The 20,990-nt window shown below is 48.9% G+C and overlaps 8 protein-coding genes across 8 annotated transcripts; 5 read left to right on the forward strand and 3 right to left on the reverse strand.

Annotated features, from left to right (window-relative positions):
- Window positions 1-630: 630 nt before the first annotated feature.
- Window positions 631-2,733, reverse strand: N7520_002850 (uncharacterized protein; the record flags this gene model as incomplete). The annotated part of the gene is made up of 1 exon (XM_057136785.1): window positions 631-2,733. The coding sequence occupies one exon, from the start codon at window positions 2,731-2,733 to the stop codon at window positions 631-633; it is 2,103 nt and encodes a 700-aa protein (XP_056999471.1).
- Window positions 2,734-2,888: 155 nt separating this feature from the next.
- On the reverse strand, window positions 2,889-3,344 carry N7520_002851 (uncharacterized protein; the record flags this gene model as incomplete). Its single annotated transcript, XM_057136786.1, has 2 exons — window positions 2,889-3,083; window positions 3,132-3,344. The coding sequence occupies 2 exons, from the start codon at window positions 3,342-3,344 to the stop codon at window positions 2,889-2,891; spliced, it is 408 nt and encodes a 135-aa protein (XP_056999472.1).
- Window positions 3,345-4,677: 1,333 nt separating this feature from the next.
- On the forward strand, window positions 4,678-5,217 carry N7520_002852 (uncharacterized protein; the record flags this gene model as incomplete). Its single annotated transcript, XM_057136787.1, has 3 exons — window positions 4,678-4,715; window positions 4,799-4,983; window positions 5,087-5,217. 3 exons carry the CDS (start codon window positions 4,678-4,680, stop codon window positions 5,215-5,217), a joined length of 354 nt encoding a protein of 117 aa, XP_056999473.1.
- A 1,884-nt stretch (window positions 5,218-7,101) lies between these two features.
- N7520_002853 (SNAP receptor SNC2) lies at window positions 7,102-7,686 on the forward strand (the record flags this gene model as incomplete). The annotated part of the gene is made up of 3 exons (XM_057136788.1): window positions 7,102-7,209; window positions 7,363-7,591; window positions 7,664-7,686. 3 exons carry the CDS (start codon window positions 7,102-7,104, stop codon window positions 7,684-7,686), a joined length of 360 nt encoding a protein of 119 aa, XP_056999474.1.
- Window positions 7,687-8,945: 1,259 nt separating this feature from the next.
- On the forward strand, window positions 8,946-11,687 carry argEF (bifunctional acetylglutamate kinase/N-acetyl-gamma-glutamyl-phosphate reductase; the record flags this gene model as incomplete). The annotated part of the gene is made up of 2 exons (XM_057136789.1): window positions 8,946-11,580; window positions 11,632-11,687. 2 exons carry the CDS (start codon window positions 8,946-8,948, stop codon window positions 11,685-11,687), a joined length of 2,691 nt encoding a protein of 896 aa, XP_056999475.1.
- Window positions 11,688-12,570: 883 nt separating this feature from the next.
- Window positions 12,571-14,787, forward strand: N7520_002855 (Rad21/Rec8 N terminal domain protein; the record flags this gene model as incomplete). Its single annotated transcript, XM_057136790.1, has 5 exons — window positions 12,571-12,589; window positions 12,657-12,693; window positions 12,753-12,893; window positions 12,968-13,102; window positions 13,173-14,787. The coding sequence occupies 5 exons, from the start codon at window positions 12,571-12,573 to the stop codon at window positions 14,785-14,787; spliced, it is 1,947 nt and encodes a 648-aa protein (XP_056999476.1).
- A 1,285-nt stretch (window positions 14,788-16,072) lies between these two features.
- Window positions 16,073-17,552, forward strand: N7520_002856 (DUF3237 domain-containing protein; the record flags this gene model as incomplete). The annotated part of the gene is made up of 5 exons (XM_057136791.1): window positions 16,073-16,141; window positions 16,233-16,727; window positions 16,804-17,124; window positions 17,176-17,470; window positions 17,524-17,552. 5 exons carry the CDS (start codon window positions 16,073-16,075, stop codon window positions 17,550-17,552), a joined length of 1,209 nt encoding a protein of 402 aa, XP_056999477.1.
- A 2,638-nt stretch (window positions 17,553-20,190) lies between these two features.
- Window positions 20,191-20,661, reverse strand: N7520_002857 (WD40 repeat domain-containing protein; the record flags this gene model as incomplete). Its single annotated transcript, XM_057136792.1, is given in 2 exon segments — window positions 20,191-20,462; window positions 20,478-20,661. The coding sequence occupies 2 exon segments, from the start codon at window positions 20,659-20,661 to the stop codon at window positions 20,191-20,193; spliced, it is 456 nt and encodes a 151-aa protein (XP_056999478.1).
- Between the last annotated feature and the right edge of the window lie 329 nt (window positions 20,662-20,990).

Below are 20,990 nucleotides of genomic sequence, written 5' to 3' on the forward strand. Positions count from 1 at the left end.
GAGCCGATGGCGTAAGCCGAACGGATGTGTCAGCGCGGAAGAGGCCCGCTCGGGAATACGGACATAACATGATAGTCCACTTTACTCTGTGGAAGGAGAGAGAATCTCCTAGCTGGAAGGTATCAGAATTATAAGATAATGGTGCGCGTGGACGGTCAAATGCTGTCGGAATGAAATTGCCCAAATATTGTGATGAATTATTGACATGACACAACAATCCAATCTATTTCAATGTAAAGGCAGGGCAAGCTCGAGGGAATTCGCCCAAGGTGTCCTCACTACTAATTATGTCTTTCTCCGTGGAGGTGCAAGCCAACCCTGAGAATCATAAAGAGAGAAAAAGGCATGGCAATAAGAATAAGGTAATCCAAAGGTAAGGTGAAAGCGAGGAATAAAGAATTGTACAGCCTAAACCAAAAGGCAAGCCCCATTCTAATATAAGGCGGTGTGGTCGTAGAAGCATCGGGGGTCGTTAGAAAGATACATGTATGGGGGGAACCGGGTATATATAGGGTGGGATGAGCCAGGGAATTGGGAATCGGGAATCGAGAATTGGGAGATGGGAAATGAGAAACGGGAAATGGGGATTGAGAATCGTGGCAAGAAATTCGATAGTAAGGAAAGAGGGATCTACATCAGGACACAGTCTCCATCACTTTGCTTGTTCACAGCTGCGCGAGAGAAATTGTTTTTTTGCATCCTACCTCCACCCTTCTTGAGGTCCTCGAGGCGTTCTCTGGCCTTGGGGAATCCTTGGGCTAGAAGATAGAGGGTCAGCAAGAATTCAGAAAAATGTGAGATCAAGGTATTCTTACCCGCTGCACGCCAATACCAACGTTTAGCATCATCCAAATTAGCGGCGGCACCAATTCCAACCTCGGTGAAGTAGCCCATCGCATACTCGGCCTTGGCAAGACCAGCCACAGCTGCTTTGCGGGCCCAGAGGTAGGCTTCTGTGTCACTCTGCTGCAAAACACCTTCCGAGCCAGTGAGGTACCAGCCACTCAGGGCAAGTTCACTCTGATGCTCGCCCTGGGCAGCTGCCCGGGTATACCAAATGATACTCATACGATTATCGGGGGTACATCCCATCAGACCGTATTCATATGCAGTACCGAGACGGAACTGAGAGAATTTGTAGCCCAGCTCGGCAGCCTGGTGGAAGAGTTGGCTGGCATATGCCTCGTCGCGGACGATAGAATCGTTGCCAGAAGCAGTTTGGTACATGAGAGCCAGCTCGTGTAGGGCGTGGGGGTTCTCTTCGTCGGCACGTTCAGCTGCGCGCTTAAGCCATGAGATGCCCTCGCGGGGACTCCGGGCTTGGCCGAGTAGACCCTTGAGATGAATCATGCCCATTTTATACATGGCAGGAGTATCGCCCAAAGACGCTGCGCGCTTGTACCATTGCACAGCCTTGAAAGGATCCCGCTTTGTACCGCCGCCTTCTTCTGCGCCTATCTCACAGCAGACGGCCACTCTGTAGGCGGACTGGGCATGGCCAGCCTTTGCCGCCGAGTGGTATAGGTTGAATGCCTCCTTTGGGTCGGCTTCCAATCCAAGAAGACCTTCCCCGTAGCAGTCGGCGAGATAGAATTGTGCATCTGCATATCCAGCCTGCGATAGCTTCTTCACTATCTTGTGTGCATCCTGTATATACTTTTCCTTTGCCTTGGCTTTTGTTTTGGGATCGAGTCGGCTGTTATCTTGTATAAGGACAGTGGTGGCTTCAACCAACTTTTTGGCTAGCAGAAGCTGAGTCGCTTGATCTGAAGGATTACCTCGTGCTTTCTGTTGTAGTCGCTCAAGTTCATCGTGTGTGATGGGGGTTTTTACATCCGGGGTCGTTGGCTGAGGAGCAGCAACGGCAGCAGGAGCTTGCGCAGGCACGGGAGCGTTGTTGTAGTTTCGCACCGGGGCGGGCTTTGCGGCTTGGTCGTGGCCCGGCCGGAAGGGTGTTGGGTGAGAAGGCAGAGTATCGGGGGTTTGCTGCACATCTGGTGACTGGTGTTTTTCATATGGGAATCCCTGCTGACCAGGGCCGGGTGGAACAGGACCCGGAGGACCTGGAGTGTACGCTGGTGCGGGTTCATGAGGGAAGTAGCCACCAGATTGATCGTAGCTGTTGGGTGAATGTCCATATCCGGAAGCAGCTGGTGAGGTGTCGCCACCACCGATGTTGAAATTGAAGCCGGCATTCTCGAACTGATTTGGCGCATCTCCTTGTCCAAGAGATCGGGATTGTGAGGTTCCTAGCCCACCCGCACTCGCACCCGCACCCGCACCCGCACCCGCACCCGGGGAGTAGGCTGCGTATTGACCGCTACCAGGCGAGCTTGGGGAACCTGGTGATTGTAGTTTGGGCTTGGGTGCCTCCAATCCCATCTCATCTACCGGGCCATTGGTATGGGGGATAGCATCAAAGTTGGGCATATCGGGCATATCAGGTTCATCGTTACTATCGTAGTAGGTATCCAGGAAATCCTTGGGCGCATATGAAACCCGATTAGGCGGATCAGGAGGAGGAAACATTAGTCCTGGATTGGGGACAGGGCCAGGCGCAGCCCGTGCCCGTGGAGGTCGCATGCTACCGGCGGTGTTGGGGCGTGGAGGCATGTCACCGCTCATTGTGGCAGCTGGGTAATCATATTCACCATATGCCGCCGCGGGTGGTGGCTCGCGTGATGGCATAGTTGCGCTCCGGGATGGAGGTCCCATTGGACTGTTCGGGTCCATTGGTGGTCGGCCAGATCGTGGAGGACCTGGATAGTAACCGCCTCGGCCGCGAGGCGGCATTCCACGCGCAGCTCCACGTGGTTCTGGTCTTCGTGAATTCGAGGTGTGTGGTCGGGGTGGTTGGCCATTTATATCCATCGCTGCCATGCCCCTCTCTATCCCGTCAGGGGGAGGTCGTCGGTTTCTAGGATCTCTTGGGTCTCTAGGGTCTCTCGATCTCGGGTCTCTAGGGTCTCTAGCTCTTGGATCTCTGGGGTCTCTAGCTCTCGGATCTCTGGGGTCTCTACCGGGTGGAACTGCAGGGAAAGGGCTATCGAAGCCTTCGCCTTGTCGCGGAGGACGAGATACCGCTAGGTCTGTCAGATGCCGAAACGAACAAAGATTTTGAATTAACTTACGAGGCCTGGAGCTTTTCTGTAGAGGTTGTCTTTCACCAGAGTAGCCGCGCCGACTGTCATATCCGGGAGTTGGTCGTCCTGGTCCAGATGGTCCTGGTGGGCGCATTGAACGCGATTGCGACTGGGGTGGTAGAGCGCCAGGGGCGGCGGGTTGGTAACCGTATGAAGGATCGCTGTATCCAGGGTCACTGTAGGCAGATTCTGTTGGTCCATGCCCACCACCTGGGCTGTACATGGCGTCAGGCGCATAACCACCAGGGGCCGAGGCAGGCGGAGGCACAGAGTTATTGTACTGCCTCAGAGGTGGGGGTCTCTGCGCTGCCTGCGAAGGGTATGCCATGACTCTGGCTTGCGGAGGGTATCGGGGAGGTCTTTTTTTCTCTGTCTACCTGTCTCTTCTCTCTCAGGAGTTCTTCCCCGGAGGTGTGTTGTTGGCACAACCGTTTGGTCGCATGCAAGGGCTAAAGGGCAAGCCAAATGGTCAGTTTGTACCGAAGGGCTCCCCGCAAATGGGAGCACGTGCCCTGGCAAGTATTTGAAAGGTTTACATTCCATGAACTCACCTGAGCTTCCAATTGCTTTCAAATGATTAAGCGGGGGGGACGGGAATTCGGGGGTGGAAAACAGGTGACTTTAATAAAACCCGGTGACCCACTTCTACTTAAGTTAAATTCAGTTTCTAATTTGTCTTCACTCAGGGCTTGGCAATCACGGTTTTGACGGAGTTTCAGGCGAGACACATCTTCCTGTATGAGCCAAAGCGCGCGGGTATTGGAAATTTCAAGTTTTTACTTCTGGAAATACTGACTCCGTACTGTACCTGACGATCAGGGGTCATTAGTAGTACTAGTACGATTAGTACGAATACGTGGGACTTACCCCGTACACCGTTTCATCCAATGCAAGCCCTGTCACTTACTTATGTTTGCATATTCTTGGCCCGGCCCGTTACTCAATCTCCTTCATAATTCGCCGACTATTCGCTTAACCCGGCAGCGACAAAGGGGATGTCCGGCATACAAGGCCCACTTCAAGTTAGGACCCAAGGGATTTCATACCCAACCTGGTCTTTCATCGCGCTGATTACAGTAGGAAAGTATACGTCGATCAGATCCATGGGTGACTGAATAGACCCTGTGACGGTATCCCGTAATAGGCAGAAGAGTATTTTGGTATTCCGTATATTGTATTAAAAAAGAAAACAGAAGTTAAAATCCTACGTCAAAAGTGGAGATCGAAACCTTGTGATTAGAATCCCCAATAGAAGAAAAGAAGAATAGTAGAATTGTTTTCCCGAGATCCCGATGGAAACATTTACTGCGCCACAACGATAAGCCACAAATTAGCCACACATTCGTCCCGCAAATGAGAGCTTCGATGATGCAAATGATCTCTGTGCACGCGGTCTCTGTCTCACCCTTGAATCTGAATCCCCACCGTTGCCTCTAGACATTCGACCCTGCTCACACGCCTACATCATCCACCCAGAAATATTCGAGACCTCCCAACCAGTCCCCGTTCTCCGCATCGGAGAAAACACTCCACCATGTCTCGCGCCGGATTATGGGCGAAGGTCATCATTGGGTAAGTGCTGAACAACCGAATGGGATGAAAAGTAACATGACGAAAGACTGGTGAACCAAGTCTGCTGACTCCTTCCCTCATAGTGGTATCGCCCTGTCCGTTGGAGGCCCTGCCTTCGTGGAATACATTCGACCAACCGATGAGGAACTTAAAAAGCGGTATAGCCCGGAGCTCCAGAAGCGCAGTGCTGAGCAGGGAGAGCGCCGCGCTCAGGAGTTTGATGATTACGTTACCAAGCTGAAGGAGTGGTCCAAGTCTGACAAGTCCAGTGGGTTTTCCCCTTTTTTGAGAACTGCGCTTCGGCCTCGAATTGAGTGGCCATGTGATGATGTAATTGCCATGTGAGACTTGGGGCTGATATTCTTTTATAGTCTGGTATGCTGCGCAGGAAGAGTTAGAGCGGAAGCAAGCAATTATCGAGGCTCAACGGGCCAAGGCGAAGGAGGAGACCCGCATACAAAAGGAGGAGATGCGCAAGGAGATGCTGGGTGAGGACAAATAGTGCCAGCATACCCATGCATGGCCCTCTAATTGAGGGCTCTCTATGCTAGTCTATCCTTCTGAGGTTATGGCAGGCTCTTGCGATTCTGACGCTTTATTTTTTTTGCATAATTCTTTTTGGAAGAAAGGCCGTCTATGCTACGGTGCAGGCGCTTTGGATCCACTTGTATGATCATTATGGTGTGTACGATAAGTCTGTTCAAATGTTAGCATTATTTGACGAACCTCTTCAAGGCTCTGTGGCAGATGCCTTTGTCTATTGATATCTAATCAAAACCTGCTCTTTCTTATCCAAACTTCGAGCGTCAAACAAGTTGTTGAAAATATGCGCACATATGCAGTCAATGCTTCCGACATCAATTCAGTATTTCGGACAGGAGTTTGGGGTTGTTTGTATCATGTATATAATTCAATTCAAAGTGCCTCGGACGTTTCACTCTCAAATGTTTCCAACATTCGAATATTGTGTTATCAGTGCGTATTTCATTCCGGTATCAAAATTATATCATGAAATTCTCTCCTCTAAGTGTCGAGTGTCAAAAAAAGACTCAAGTGAGCCGTTTCAATTTTGGGCAAGGGTACATGTAGATGAATCATTCCAAGCTTGCAAAAAAGCAATTATAGGAAAAGCATGATTCCAAATTACATAATATTTCAGCAGCATGAAGTGTCGACACGGTTAGACGACAAGTGATCGTTGAGTTTACAGCATTGAGTATGGGAACAGCATGGAACTCTAGCACAGTCTCGATAAGCGATGCACATATATTGATGTATTTACAGAAGTAAATGGATATATGTACGGACTAGACTTAACTGGAACAAAAAAGATTTGGTGAATTCCACTTGTCAGTCATGCTACAGTAACTATACATATTTTGAGATTCTCACGTCTTGATATCTGTAGACCAATAGTCCTGGGAGCCACTTACATTTGAAATGTGGAGGGCACGCAAATTAGGAATTGTCGGAAAATTTCAAGTCGTGAGTCTTCTATACGTAGATATGAATACTCGTGAAAAAGCAAAATTGATCACCCCTTACAGAATGGACCGTTGGAGGATCGGCAGACCCTGGGGTGCATAACTATATCAGGAACTGTTATCACTGAAGAATGACGTACGGCTGAGATCTCTGTAAACTTTTCTCAGCGGCAATTGGTAGCCGTCGAAGCCGGAGCATGTTACTAATTTAGTATCCGTTCCTCAAGCAACGTGTATGCTTTGGGAAAACTAGTAGTAGGCAGCCATATAGAATCTTTTCACCCATAGAAACATATTTTTTTTTTAGCGAATTCGGTCGCATCTGAAAACAAATTCTATAATAATAATCATGTGGAAAGTTCTAACAGTAAATTTAAAGCTTATTCGGAGTTGTGGCATGTTTGTGGTAAATTGCAACTCATTTCCCCAGCTTTGAAATGATTTCCCTCAATTCCCCCGTAAATGCGCCTTCAAAACCTAGTCTATTGGAACGTATCCACTAGACGCCTAGAATTGAGGCCTGAAAGTAAATCCAAAGAAAGAAAAGAAAAGGATTTGCCTGCTTCTGGCCTTATGAGACAGCGCCACACTCACGTGATCATAGAACCCGCCATCAGCGGCAACTCCAACTTGTCAGCTTCTACAGTTCAACAGTCTCCAGTCCATCTCAAATACCTTCCTCACGCCTTTCAAACTCCTTGATCTGTACTCGTGTACGATCACTCTCACGTCACCTCCGTTGTCTACATCCCTTTCCGTCTCCTTGGCAACGAATCAGGTGGGTTACCCCCGTCCAAACAAAGCGTCCCTGACTACAGAGTACTTGCTCGTGGTAATCTGATCGCCGTCAACGTCCTGTGGAAGTTTAGCTAAGACTTCACATAACAGTTCCGATCATCACGATGTCCCACGAACAGCCCTACGACCCCTATATCCCTGCCGGCCAGGCTGGTGCCACCGCCGGTGCCTCCCAGCAGAATGGAAACCAGCGCACCGCCGCGCTGCAAGCGGTTAGTTTTGTCCTTGCCCAATAAACCAAGCCTCCCAAGTACCATCAATCACGATGTCGCATACCTTGAATATAGTGGACGATATGCGCTAGTTGTGGATTCCACCTGGGAGACTCGGCGCGCTTACCAACCCGAGACTAACACCCAATCCAGCAAATCGATGACACAGTCGGTGTGATGCGTGAGAACATCACAAAGGTGTCCCAGCGTGGTGAGCGTCTGGACTCCCTACAGGACAAGACCGACAACCTGGCTGTATCAGCCCAGGGATTTCGTCGAGGTGCCAATCGCGTGCGGAAGCAAATGTGGTGGAAGGACATGAAGATGCGCGTATGCTTGGTCATCTGCGTGATCATCCTACTTGTGGTCATCATTGTACCCTGTAAGTCTTATCTTTGCAATAGCACATCCCGACGCCTCTGGGGTATGGGAACGGGACGCTAACATTCGACAGCTGTTGTTGCGACACGGCATTAAAGGGATGGGACATGAATGTGCCATGCGTGAAAGTTGTGCTTTTTTTTCTCTCCTGGGAATATGGGATCTTTTTTTTGACCGGGTCTTTTCTGTCGTTGAGGCCTTGGAGCTCCGTCGTTTTCTTCCCCAGCTGCTAATACCTCCTGCTGTTTTGTTTTGGGCGTGTTCTGAATGACCAATATGCTTCTTGACTTCACTTTCTCCCTTTTGCGATGAAATGAGCCGAGGCCCAGTTCCTTGGGATGGGGCCCCTGCAACGCAGAGTTTTTCATGATCAAAGACTCCATGTACAGGGGTAAAGTTGTAAATGATGTCGCTTATGCCGTGTTTGAGTATGTTAACATAATTATGTCACTTGCAAAGTTTTGTGTCGGGTCTTATTTCTCTTTTAAGACGGTTCGGACGGAGCCTCCGTCTGGCCTGATGTCTATGTCTCCATGTACCTGTCCGGAATTGAGACCGTGACCCGCTTCTGATAGCCGTGAAGGAAATCTCTTAAGCCAAAAACCAAGGCTGGACTGCGGTAAGCTCCGAACAACAATAATCGGCAGGTGCCTCGTGTTTTGGTATTATAAACCGGCGGGACGAAGCGAATCCAGGCCAACTAAGACAAGCCAGGTGGAGGGAGTGGATAGTTGCGTGGCTGGATACGACGAGTAAGATTGTTGGAGAGGATCAGATAACTGGGACTAGATCCAATTCGAGGGATCTCGGAGTTCCATAGTGGATTCCTTTCCATATGAAAGCTAGACTTCGCTTGAAGACCCGGATCAGATTTGACAATGACGATCGGTTGAAAAGTTTGACTCCAAATAAGTCTTAGCGTGTGAACAGCATCTGGTTCGCCTACAGGGTTTTTTTAATTTTTCATTTTTTTGCAGATTACACAGAGAAGACATTGCCTTAGATATAGAAATTACCTGATTCGTAAAAATATTAGCGCTCAAAGAGGGGAAGAAAGAACAAAAGAACCAAAAAATAGAGTAAATTTGATACGTAAGAGATGTGAGTGAGTTTATCAGTCAAATGGTAAATGGCGCTCGCTAGAGAATGCCAGTCTCCACCGCCTTGTATCATTGGACGTGATCGCTCCGAGGCCCGGCCGATTACCCTTCGTATCTGTAAAATCTGCAGTTAGTCACAATCCTTGACTTCCACTCCCAACATCCCACTTTCGCTATCGCTTTCGCTTTCTTCATTTCATACAAAAGGGGGTAACTTCCCTGCTAAACTGCAAGTTTCTCAATTGCAGCTGCCGCATGTTGGTGAAGATGTTGTCCCTTCGCTCCGCTGTGCGGAGAGCTTCCACCAAGCCCCTCCGATCCTTCTCCGCACCACACACCTCCCCCCTTCGCTGTGTGGCTGCTCGTGCTCCGGTGTCAACTCCTCTGCGCCAGAGCCGTGGCTACTCTCGTTCCGGCGATCCTCAACTCAGCTCTACCCGCAACACTGTTGTGCAGCTGTTGAGCAACATCGGCTCCAAGCGTGAGGTTCAGCAGTACCTCTCCCACTTTACCTCCGTCTCCTCCCAGCAATTCGCCGTTATCAAGGTTGGCGGCGCTATTATCACTGAGCACCTCCAGACCCTGTCTTCTGCTCTTGCTTTCCTCAACCATGTCGGCCTTTACCCGATCGTCGTCCACGGCGCTGGCCCACAGCTGAACCGTATGCTGGAGGCCGCCGGCGTCGAGCCCCAGTTCGAGGACGGAATCCGTGTCACCGATGGCAAGACCCTGGCTCTAGCTCGCAAGCTTTTCCTGGAGGAGAACATGAAGCTGGTGGAGGAGCTGGAGCGCATGGGTGTGCGTGCTCGTCCTATCACCGCCGGCGTTTTCTCCGCCGACTACTTGGACAAGCCTAAGTACAACTTGGTTGGCAAGATCAATGGCGTTGACAAGAAGCCCATTGAGTCCGCAATCGCTGCGGGCTGCTTGCCTATCCTGACCTCCATGGCTGAGACCCCCGATGGACAGGTCCTCAACGTGAACGCGGACGTGGCGGCTGGTGAGCTGGCCCGCGCTCTGCAGCCGTTGAAGATCGTTTATCTGGCTGAGAAGGGTGGTCTCTTCAACGGTGACACTGGCGAGAAGATCTCCGCTATCAACCTTGATGAGGAGTACGACCACCTGATGACTCAGTGGTGGGTGCGCCACGGTACTCGCCTGAAGATCAAGGAGATGAAGGAACTCCTGAGCGATCTTCCCCGCTCTTCCAGCGTGGCCATTATTCACCCCGCTGATCTTCAGAAGGAGCTGTTCACTGACTCCGGTGCTGGTACTTTGATCCGCCGTGGTAACAAGATCAACGTCAAGACCTCTCTCTCTGAGTTTGAGGATTTGCAGGCGTTGAAGGATGTTTTAATTCGTGATCGTGAGGGTCTCGACGCCCGTGCTGTTGTTGACCGTTACGTCGAGGGTCTTAAGGAGCACGAATTCAAGATTTACTACGATGACCCCATGGATGCTCTGGCTGTTGTCCTGCCTCCTCAGAATGGCTCGTCGATTGCCCAGATGGCTACTTTCACCATCACCAAGTCGGGCTGGTTGACTAACGTTGCTGACAACGTTATCTCCAGCGTCATGAAGGACTTCCCCAAGCTGGCATGGACCGTCAAGGAGGACGACGAGAACCTGACCTGGTTCTTTGACAAGGCCGATGGCAGCCTGAGCCGTGACGGTGAGGTTCTCTTCTGGTCTGGTGTTGAGGAGGGTGAAGAGGTCAAGCAGCTGGTCCAGGAGTTCACCAAGAACGGCCGCCAGATGTTCGGTGACATCAACCTCGAGTCCCGCCTTGCCCGTGCTCACAAGGCCGCTTCCCTGCCCAAGGGCTTTGGCGCCAGCGGTGCCTCTACTGAGCAGAAGCGTGCTTACTCCACCACCTCCAACGTTTTGCGTGCCAGCCGTGCTGTGCGCCCCGCCATTGCTGTCAAGGGCATGCGCACCTACTCCACCAACCCCAACCCCCCTCTTGGAGAGAAGAACGCTTCCAACTCCTCCCCTGCCAAGGTTGCTCTCATCGGCGCCCGTGGCTACACTGGTCAGGCTTTGATTAACCTGCTCAGCGCCCACCCCAACATGGATCTCCGCCACGTCTCGTCGCGCGAGCTCGCTGGCCAGAAACTAAAGGGTTACGCCAAGCGGGAGATCATCTACGAGAACCTCAGCCCCGATGATGTTCGCAAGATGTCTGCTAACGGTGAGGTTGACTGCTGGGTCATGGCTCTGCCTAACGGGGTGTGCAAGCCTTTCGTTGACGCCGTCGACGAGGGTGCCGCCAACGGCAACGTTATTGTTGACTTGAGTGCCGACTACCGCTTCGACCCCAACTGGACCTACGGTCTCCCCGAGCTGGTCGACCGCTCCAAGATTGCCCGTGCCACCCGCATTGCCAACCCTGGATGCTACGCTACTGCTGCCCAGCTTGGTATCGCTCCCCTCGTTCCCTTCCTTGGCGGTCAGCCCACCACTTTCGGTGTCTCTGGTTACTCCGGTGCTGGCACCAAGCCTAGCCCCAAGAACGACGTCAACTTCCTCACCAACAACCTTATCCCCTACAGCTTGACTGACCACATTCACGAGCGTGAGATCAGCTCTCAGCTTGGTACCAGCGTTGCGTTCATTCCCCACGTCGCTGTTTGGTTCCAGGGTATCAGCCACACCATCAGCATTCCCCTGAACAAGGAGATGACATCCCGTGACATCCGCAACATCTACCAGGATCGTTACGCCGGCGAGAAGCTCGTCAAGATTGTTGGCGAGGCTCCTCTTGTGAAGGACATTGCTGGTCGTCACGGTGTTGACATTGGTGGTTTTGCTGTCCACTCCAGCGGCAAGCGTGTCGTTGTCTGTGCCACCATCGACAACTTGCTGAAGGGCGCCGCTACTCAATGCCTCCGTAAGTTTTACTACTTTCTGGCTTAAGAATATCGCTAACAAACCTTTACAGAGAACATGAACCTTGCTCTGGGTTACTCCGAGTACGAGGGCATTCCCCTGGAGTAAATGCTTGAATGAAGCAACCCTGTATGAAACAAAGCTATAAATTAGTCGATATGTTGTGTTGTGTGTCGTGTTGATGATTTCGGTTCACCTGTTTTCTTCCCCTGCATCTATATAGGTGGCAGTCGGGTCGAAACTGGTTTTTATGTCCTTTGGTATCGATCGCCAGCCTGGTTTATCCTGTGCTGTGTCTGCGTCTGTCTACATCATTTTTCAGCGCTAAAAGAGCCGCTGCTCTGTGGATGTTGGTGTCTTGTCTCAATCCTGTCATTTTGCCTTGTTTAGATTCCATGGACTCTCGATGTTTCCTTCCTTGTTTCCCATATTCGTTTATATATTGTGCTCTTGTTCCATGGTTTTTTTGGTACTCGATGATACTTAAGAGCACATTTTAGCACTTAAAAGTAAATTTCGTTCATAATATACCTGATTACCTCACAAATTCACAGGCTGTATGCGTCCTCAGGGTTGATTAACTAGAGGAATTGAGAGGGAGAATAACTTGGCTGCTGGTTGGACCTAAAGGGAGTTGCATCGTAGGTTGTGCTGCAGACTCACTTGTAATATTTACCCTCGCCCACCCTCATCAACCCAGTATCTTTCTTCTTTTCCTACCATCTGAATCTGCCTTATTCCATCGTCAAGTCTTGTAACATTGATTTCTCACGATGACCTTGAATGCCACCTTCTGATTTAAGACTCCGTCTACTTTCATATCTGAACTGTTCACACGTTTGAAACTCGCGACTTTTCTCGACCTGTGTCATCCAAATCTCTCGAGCCATCAGATTCCTCGAGTGAACTATCATCGGTGTTATCGGCGTACGCCTATGATAGAGTTCAACATCGTGCAGGAAGTTGCATCCAGGACAACCAAGCTGTCATCATGTTCTACAGTCACGAGAGTAAGCCAATCCACTGTTTCATCCACAGAGTCAGTCAGCCTGAATGAATTTCAGCTGACCTCAATAGTTCTTACATCGCCCGAGCATGGAGTCGCGACAATCTGGTACTTTAAAGACGCGTGCTAACTCACTAACAAAAAACAATCAAAGCTGATAAGCATAGGCTCGTTGCAACGCTTGGATCGCGCTCCATCACGCGACGATTAAATCGCAAGGCCATTCTTGACGTTGATGTGCCTGGAGCTTGCAATGTCATTGTAAATCCCGAAGCACCTATGGCGTTGCGTCTCCAAGGAAACTTGCTGTATGTCTTCAGATCTTTCTAACCGTTTGTTATGATCAAAATTTTGATCTGACTAACCTCAAATTGCCATTCAGGTTCGGCGTTTCAAGAGTTTATCATGAGCAGTGCGGATATACTCTCCTGGACGCGCAATCCATGCACGACAAGATGATTTCATCCTTGAAGGTCTTACCAGGCGGAGGACTGGATCCTTTTGCCGGGAAGACGAAGTAAGTTGATTGATAACATTCTGAAAAAGGCTGAGGTTATGAGAAATTGCTAACCATATCCGCGCGACAGACCTAGTACCCTCGTCCTACCATACGATCCGAATTTCTTCCCTGAGACAAACCTCCCGGGCCTCAACATTGACTTCAACATGTTAGACCTTATGCCCGACGATAGCTCAAGCCAGTGGTCAGGTCTCTGGAGCAGGTCACCGGCCGGTAGCCGGTCGAGCGCATCCCGAATGAGCGTTCATCTGCAGCTGGGCTCGGATGATTTACTTGAGGATGGAACAATCATGTTTGGTGAAGCGGCCCGAAAACATGGACTCCCAATGAAGACGGGGCGAGATCGTCTTGGAGATGAAGAGGGCGTCTTACTTCAGCCGGATTTTGAGTTCAATGAGAATGGGGAGATTGTTGAGTTTGATGCTAGTCATCTTTCGCCGAGGAAGAGACGGAAGTACAACGTGGTGGAAGGAGAGAAGAATAAGGGCCTCTCTGGTGATCAGACTGGAGAGATGGATGTCGCCGAGGAGATTACTATCAGAGATGATGGGACAATGGTGATCGATACCCACACAAGTCATCATAAGACTATGCTTTCTGTGGAACATGGTCTTAACCTGAGCAGACCAGTTGAACATGAAGAAATTGAGCCCATCGTGGAGCGTCAGGCACGCCAGTACAATCGAGTGGTCCGGCCCATCGACCCCGACGACAGCACAACTCTCCGCAATACAGACCTTGCGCGATGGAATAACGAGTATTCTCAAAACATGGCACTCGCATCGAAGCAAAAGCAACAAAACAAATTACAGACCGCCGTGAAGAAGAACGCCGCATTCTGGGTGTTTGGTCAAGGAATCGGATCCGTAGGAATCGGAATAGGGTCCCAGCGCGAAGACCACCCACTGAAATGCTTCTCAGGAGAAGAGCTCTACGACGCATTGCACAGCAATACCAATCAACTTGTAGCCCAAAAAGACCTTCGCAAGCCCGAAAGCGATACAGACACCGAGACAGACACAGAAAAGCAGCGACGCGGCAGCCCCGGAAAAGGAATGAACTCAGTAGATATCGAGATCGGCCGTCACGCACCACCTAGTCTAATGGATGAACACTCCTCCCAAATGCCATGGAACATGACCTCAGTGCAGAGCTCCCGACTCGGTCGCCTAGAAAGCATGAGCGAACTTTCCGCGAAATTCCCCGATTCCCGCGGCACCCGACGAGGCCGCCTCACAAGCGCCAGTCCACTCGCCGGCCGTGGATACCGCGACAGCATCTCCGCACTAGGCGACTTCGACGTTCTGGATGAAGATCTCGAAATCTCCCGATACCTCGAAGCTGAACTTGCTACTGACAAAGAAGATATTACGACGCTGTCGCGACGGGCATCTGCTTCGGCCTTCCAACGTGTCGTAGCACAGCTTGATCAGGAGAGTGTGAATTTCTTTGATTACATTCAAGTTGTGATGGGGGCGAATGGTGGAAAGGAAGTCGCGTTTTCGGAGCTTCTTCCGCATGTGAAGACGTCGAGGGCTGTCGCTACGCAAGGACTTATGAATGTGCTTACACTTGGTACTAAAGGCGTTTTGACTGTTTGGCAGGAGCCGTTTCAGGTTGAGGGGGTTGAGGGATGGGGAGCGACATATGATTATGGGGAGATTATTATGCGGATGAAGTAGGTCATACGGCTTACTTTTTTCGGCGATTCGTGGTGATAAGGAAGTGACATCAGCCGGGCATGGTGACATCTGATTTCATGGGGGTCCTCGAGTGCTTCATTTTAGTAGGAGTGGAGGTGGACTTTTTCTTTTTATATTACATTGATTTTGATATCCCTTCAACATGCTTTACGAATTTTTTTTTCATGGCAGCCGCTTCGTCGTTATTGCAATTAATTGGTATTACTAATTTGGAATTTTGTCATCGTGGGTGGTGGAAAGCAGGGGAGGGAGAACCTTGAAATAGCATGAATTGATGCATTCAGTATAATTGCAAACCTGAGTGAAAGACAATTGCGATTCAATTCTAAGTTTCACCTTAAGAATTATATAGATCTTTGTTTACTCGTTCTGTCAATGTTACCAGGAACCTGTATACCCGTAAGGGATCGGGACCGTTGACAGTACGGTATAGACCATATACGGGAAACGGGGTTCGAGACTCTGGAACAGTACTCAGTAATAATACTCGCATACGAAGATCTATATAAATCGTCAGAATATTACGACAGGCTTAATGAAGAGATTGGTAGTGTTCCAAGTTTTGTCAGGTTACTACACTACTATCTTCCGACCGTATCTTTATCTTTCCCCCTCTTTCCATTTGCTCTTTTGTGCGCTTATGATGCCTTTTAACCGAGCGCATCCGGTCGGAGATGCTTTGGCCGGCCTGCTTGGCGCCAATCTAGGCTACTTCACAGCCTACTTTGTATAAAGCAATGGAAAATAGAACAAACCTGTATTCTAGAGGCGACTTTATATTTTGGATTCTCATGATTGCCTTGTCTTGGTCGCATATTTTGCCTATTGTATGGTGGATTGGATGACAGACCCCTTAGTGGCCGTGTTGGCGCGTAATCGTCAATTGATTGGTTTTTCGGAGATTCTATCACCACATCATGGAGAATAGGTACGATGATTATTATACAAAGAAAAGATACTGAATATGATTTGTTCTTTATTAAAAGGAATTTATTTATTCAGAAAATGTATTAACAATGACTACTTAGCATGCATGATCATATTATACGAAGTCTGAAATACTCCGAACCGGACTCATAATTACGCAGGCGCGTTATGTCCCGTGCCGTATTCTTGTCTTCGTCTTTCCATTTCTTCTTTCTCTCTTTCCCCCCCACTCCGCATCAAAACCCTCCCCCATCCCCATCATTTCCCCCCATCGCGTTTATTACGCGTAATTTTCTTGTGATAAAGTTTTCGTTTCTTTCTTCGGGGTGCTCTCAAGATGGGTCGTACTGTTGACCAGGAAGTCCACGCGGCGTTTGTCGAGTTCCGCGCCAAGGAAGATGACAAGGTGCGTGACTGCGTATTTCGTAATATTTCAAACCACCACAAACACAAGTTACTAACATACGAAACCCGTTTTTGGGTGTTTCTGCGTTCAGTGTCTTTCTGTCCAGTGTATATACTGCCAACAGATTCGCGCAAAGAACACTTCTCGACAGAAGCAACATCTTCTTGAATGCCCTGGCCTGCGCGGCCATCCTAACGCGCCCCAGGCCGCCCAGGCCGCGCAGGCCCCCAATGGTATCGGGCCTTCCAATGGATACCCTGGCACCCCCAATGGCCCTAATACCTCTGCAACAGGCCAAACTGGCCCTACCATCCCCACACCCAATGGCTCTATGATCACCAATGGCGTCAATCCTCATGCCACTCCGCTCGGAACTCCACTGTCTACTTTGCAGAGCCGCCCGCCGATGGCCACGCCCGGCCCACCACCTGTCGGCGCACCCCCAGGCTCTGCGCCTTCTTCACTGCCTCCGCCTCGATCAACCCCCAAGCCCAAGTCTAAGCCCAGTACTTCGAGTTTGCCTGCGCCGCCGTTGGATGATGTGCACGCGGCCTTTGTTGAGTTCCGCGCCAAAGAAGAGGATAAGGTATGCTACCGGTTACTTTCGTCTGATCTTTGTCAGAAATCAATATGAAGTAATGCTCATATACTAACTACAATAGTGCTTGTCTGTGCAATGCATCTACTGCCAACAAGTGCGCGCAAAGAACACCAGTCGCCAGCGCCAACACTTGCTAGAATGCCCTACTTATCTGAGTGTTATGAAGGATTCGATTCCTGCCAACAATCTTCTGCACACATTCCCCGAGGGTGATGTTGCGCGTTCACTTCAAATTCCCGCCCCAACTCTCGAGCTGGATTTCCGCATGAGCATTAAGATGAACCCCAAGGTTCCTGTCGGCCAGAGCATTTGGGGCCACCGCGAGTGGGTTTCATTTGTTGGTGGTCAGTGGGCCGGTCGATGGGGCAAGGGTATTGTTCTGGTAAGTTTATAATTGTCTGTCACAGCCCAATTCAATGCTGACGATTAACAGCCTGGTGGCCAAGACACCCAGATCGTCACCAAGGACCAGAACACCCACCTTCGTGCGAACTATCTGCTCCAGACTGCCGAAGAACCCCCAGCTTTTATCGTTGTCAAGGCCGAGGGCTGGCTCACCGGTGCCAAGGATGTCCTCGAAAAGGTTAATGACCAGGGTCAGGCTGATGGCATCAACCCCGGCAGCTACAAATACCGCATCAATCTGTCCATGGAGACAGGTGATGAACGATTCACCTTTCTCAACACCCTCATGTGGATTGGCAGCGGTTGCCGCCGCGGTCAAGAAGGTATGTATAATCACAACCCGATTGATCTGAGCCCCCACTAATACTTCATGCAGTTATTTTCGATGCATTCCGCGTCAACTAAGTCCACGCGATATCTCAATGTTCTGCCGTTCTTGAGCGTCTCTGTTTTCTGTTTGTTGGGAAAATGGTGTTTTCTTCAGTCAATGCTTAGCGCTTTTATGATCAGTGCTTTTCAATGTTGCTCACAACTGTACCCAGGTCATCCGATTTTTATCTCGATCCATTGAATCAATGGCCCCTTGACCGTGTCATGCCCACTTCTCCATTTCTATTCTTATGTATCTCTTTCTACGAATTTGCCTGCGAAGGTGCTAAGGGTTATCTATGATTTCGGGTATCGCGATTTTATTCTAAGGTGTCTAATCTCTGCTACAAAGTGTTTTTTCAACACTGTCACGTTCAGATGAAGTGCTCTTTCTCAGAGCAATTCCACCGTGCGCTTTCCTTTTTTTCTGATTACCCAACCTCAAGCGATTTACTTAGGCTGTGTTATTTTCGATATTGCTAGAATGACGACCTCTTTGTTATTTACCCTGAATAAACGCGTACAGTATGGATCGTTTGGTATTTGCGCTTGAATGTGTACGCCGTAATCCGTCCTTACCCCGGACAGTGGGTCTCTACAAGCCGTACATACAAACCCGATAAGAAATTATCATACTTCAAACATGCAATGTTTATTTTGATAAATTTCACAATTTCCATGGTTAAGCTGGCTTGAAGTGTTTGGTTACCTTATCACAATCAAACCCACGGTACAGAATACTTTTACGTATGTTCTGTACATTCGGTGCCCAGACTGGGATATACTCGCGTATCGAGTACCCATTACATACGAATGCGGGGTTAGTGCCCGATACGCGGTGGATCTACCGAAATATATATTTTGATCAGTAAACAATCCGTTTTCTATCCTTCTGGAGTGTTTCAGTGAACAGCAAGTGGTTGTTCTGTATTTAAGGGGATATGGAGAATTATCATACTACGAATGTTTTGGTCCCGAGAATCCAGCTAATAATGTTACTTTTTACATGCGATAGTATATGCGGAAAAGAAGAAAATAGAAAGGAAAAAATTACATAGAGAATATCTGAACTTTTGAAAACAAGGCCCAAAAGTATAGCCTTGGACGCCAGAAACAGCCGCCTTTCTGTCCATAACTTTAAGAGGGGAGCCAGCCCTTCACTGCCCACCGTCCAATACCATTACTATACTACACCCACCTAGCGCTAATAGTTATTATTAACCAGCCCTGATGTTTGGCGCTTGATTAATGGTTATTCCTTTAGATTCTACCTATAACTAAAACAATGCCTAAAATAGCTCTCCCCTATAGTGCTATCTAAGAGCTGTTCCTCTTCATCCTATCTAGTTAGGCACTTATAAGATACTTCTTCTCCCCACTCTTTTAATATCCTTTTATTACCCTAATCCTCTTCCTATCGCTTATGCCTAATAATTTATGCAGTCGTGGAAAGTCACGGGTCTTGGCATGTCTGTTACGTTTGTAACCCAAGTTGGGTCCTGCGAAAGTCTACGTAGGAGTAGATCTGGAGTAGGAACTCAAATAATATGCAAGGACACTCATTACCGCACATGTATTCAATTCTTCGCGTTCTATTATACATTGTTACTTGGGAACCTACCAGTTGACAGTTCTAGCAGCTTCACTACTTATTTTGTACTTTAGATAACCATCCTACAAGGAGAGGTATCTTTAGTCTCTAGTCCCTTAATTCATATCCTGAGTATAGCTTGACTTGGCACGCTACTATCTGGCACAGCCTAACAAGAGTCTACTCTATAGACCTGAGCTCATGCATGGCCAACTGGCAACGGCAAGGTCGCGACTAAGACTTGAGAACGGGCCTCGATGTATGTATACGACCCCTACGAATGATACTCACCGTGACCAGTGGGCACCGCGTAACACCATGCAGCTGGCTACCCATCTTCTGTAACGCATGTGTCAACATTGAGAGTAGTCTCATTTTTGCGAACGCCGTCTATGACCTCAGTTAAGACTGGGAATTATCAGCATTGTGGCTTTGGTAATATTTGGACGCATTACAGACCTCAAAATTCGTTTCCATTGAGTGAACCCAAAGGTGCAGAGTATCCCGTGCGGTTATAATCATCATCAGACCATATTTCGTATTGGCGATCATCGTAATGACCTCAAAAGTGCCACCAACGCATAGTCGAAAGAAAATCAAAATAAACGAGATGTTCATGGAGGATCGCGTTTCCTTGATGATATTGAGCGTAAGCCCAATGAGCGCGAAATTTGGTATGTTGTCTGAACTTTAGCAAATGACAAAGTTGAGATCCATAGGTGTTTTTTTTGGGTCTTTCACATGCTCTTTTTTTGAACGATTTGCTGCCACACCTTTTTCAGACCCCTGCTCGGCGTCTTTGCACCATGCCTGCGACTTTATTTTCGGCCCCTTTTCAAACCCCGGACAACCGCCGCTAGATTAGGTGGGACAAGCGTCTCATAACTTTATTCTGTAGACCCTGACACCCATTCTAGTGAGGCTGTCTCTAACCCCGGTTTATGTGGGAATCCAGAACAACCGTGAATAAGCGTCAAAAAAATTCGTTGAATTATTTAGTATGACTTACTTGTTAAAGACAGTGGGTGGGCTAATATTAGGAGGACCGAAACAATTTTATATGAATATAAGGCAATCCGAGCATTAAACCACGGCCAGTTTTCCGGCCTCACTAGTCAGAGTGAGGAGGATAACACGATCTGATGAGCATCCAATCGCCAACCGTGTGCCTGTGATGGCAATTTGAGAGCAGATGATCGGTCTTAACTCCACAGATAACCATAGCAGATTAAATACGTCGTAGGTAACCCAGATTTTATCTTTGCTTAAGTCATACCCATGAGGCAGAGATGTATTACAATCATTTGAACACAAATAAAATATACCAAGTCTCGTATGCAGATGGTTAGAATCAGCTTAGTCGAAGGAACCGACGAAACCAGAATGGAGGGTTAACACGCTGTGGCCAGTGTCCGCATCCCAGATCCTGATGGTTATATCGAAGGAAGCTAATGCGAGTCGGCTTCCATCTGGTGACCAGGCCACAGAGAAAACTTCACGACTATGTCCCTCAAGAGTGAATATAATCTGACCAGTAGCCGGGTCCCAGTTCATTTTTGAGGGGGTGTGATTTTTTTTCGACTTGGTATTCCAACTTCAATTGTGATATCTCCACCGGGCTCCACTGATCTCCGAACAAGGTAGGACATTACTGACTAGCCATTTCGTAATGAAGACTGCCCCAGAATTCCGGGTGAACAAGTCGTCTGAAGACGAGTGAGATGTGGAAAACTTCATGCAATCAATCCTAGTTCGTACTATATCATGCTAGGAATATTGCCCAGGTGTAGTTTACAAGGCTAATGTTAGCGGACCGCACTAGTTAACTAACTTAAGTTACGACCGACTTTTTCTGTTGTGCACAGAGAATGGCCCCATTAAAC

The sequence above is a fragment of the Penicillium odoratum genome (genome assembly GCF_028828045.1).
Source record: "Penicillium odoratum strain IBT 22623 chromosome Unknown utg000002l_segment0_segment0, whole genome shotgun sequence".
Taxonomy (NCBI): Eukaryota; Fungi; Ascomycota; class Eurotiomycetes; order Eurotiales; family Aspergillaceae; genus Penicillium; species Penicillium odoratum.